Source organism: Fulmarus glacialis, unplaced genomic scaffold (genome assembly GCF_000690835.1).
Source record: "Fulmarus glacialis isolate BGI_N327 unplaced genomic scaffold, ASM69083v1 scaffold23033, whole genome shotgun sequence".
Taxonomy (NCBI): Eukaryota; Metazoa; Chordata; class Aves; order Procellariiformes; family Procellariidae; genus Fulmarus; species Fulmarus glacialis.
In genome coordinates this window covers 1-1,107 of record NW_009201318.1, presented here as the reverse complement: position 1 = coordinate 1,107, position 1,107 = coordinate 1, and the positions used below count along the sequence as shown (strand labels likewise).

The window sequence follows — 1,107 nt, the reverse complement described above, 5'->3', positions numbered from 1 at the left end:
CTCCCCCAGGCGAGGGAGGGTCAGTGGGGTGCGTCCCCCCAGGTCTTACAGGGTCTCCACATATGCGTTCTCTGCCACGTTCCAGACCTTGACGCAGCGGTCATGGGAGGCACTGTACAGCTGGTGCGTGCCCTTCCGGAAGGACAGGCCCTGCGGACGGACAGATGGACAGACACAGGGGCAGCGGTGAGGGGCACCAGGGAGGACGGTGCTGCCTGGTCCCACAGGCATCACGGCCGATGCCCCCGACTCACCGAGACGGCGTCGTGGTGCCCAGTGAAGATGTGCAGGCGCTTGCAGGTGGCTGCATCCCAGATCATGATCAGCTTGTTCCTGTCTCCCGTAGCCTGGCAGAACACAGGGGATACCTGAGATCTGCCCCTCAGGGATCCACGGCTCTCCCCAGCCTCCGCTCCCACCCTATGTGCTTTGGGGGGCCCCAGGGACCCATTCTTGACTCCAGCGGAGGTAGGGACTGCTTTAACCCAGCAAAGTAACCTGGGCATGAGATACTGCTCCCCAGGACCCCAGGAGGAGATGGACTCCCCACCACCACCTTTTTTTTCCAGCCCCCTCTCCCATACCAGGTACTTGCCATCCGACGAGATGGCCATGCAGAGGACGTGGGACGCATGCCCCATGTGCCGCTCCTCGGTGCCTTTCTTTCCCCCGGGCACCACGCACAGCCTCTTCCCGCTCTCCACCTCCCCTATGGGAAAGGCATCGCTGTCACCCCCTGGGAGCCTCCCACCGCCCCGGAAAGCACCAAGGAGCCTCCCACAGAGACCAAAACGATGCACGTGCACATCCCTGGAGGGGCCAGGGGCCAAGCCACCTCCACAGGCACCCACGGCCCTGCTGCTGCAGGGCCGCTGCGGGGTTCAGGTTGGGGGAACAGTCAGTTGCGACCCCAAGGGAACACTTGCATTTGATGAGGTAGCCATCCTTGGAATCGGAAAAGATGAACCTGTCATCTGGAGAGATGACCAGGCAGGTGACAGGCAGCTGGTGCCCCCGCAGCACTCGGATGCTGGCTGGATCCGGAGGCTGCACCTGCAGGGAGAGCGGGACGTGAGCTGGACCGCCCCAGTCCCTTCCCCAGGCACG

At 63.7% G+C, this 1,107-nt stretch overlaps 1 protein-coding gene across 1 annotated transcript in view; it reads right to left on the bottom strand.

The window, feature by feature from the left end:
- LOC104073967 (U3 small nucleolar RNA-interacting protein 2-like) overlaps positions 1 to 1,074 on the bottom strand; it is a gene marked incomplete at its 5' end in the record, with an annotated part of 1,492 nt that extends 418 nt beyond the window's left edge. Inside the window, 4 exons of the mRNA XM_009573912.1 lie at positions 50 to 150; positions 255 to 347; positions 585 to 709; positions 927 to 1,074. Coding sequence (XP_009572207.1) covers positions 50 to 150; positions 255 to 347; positions 585 to 709; positions 927 to 1,074 — 467 coding nt within the window. The remainder of the gene's footprint in view (positions 1 to 49; positions 151 to 254; positions 348 to 584; positions 710 to 926) is intronic.
- Between the last annotated feature and the right edge of the window lie 33 nt (positions 1,075 to 1,107).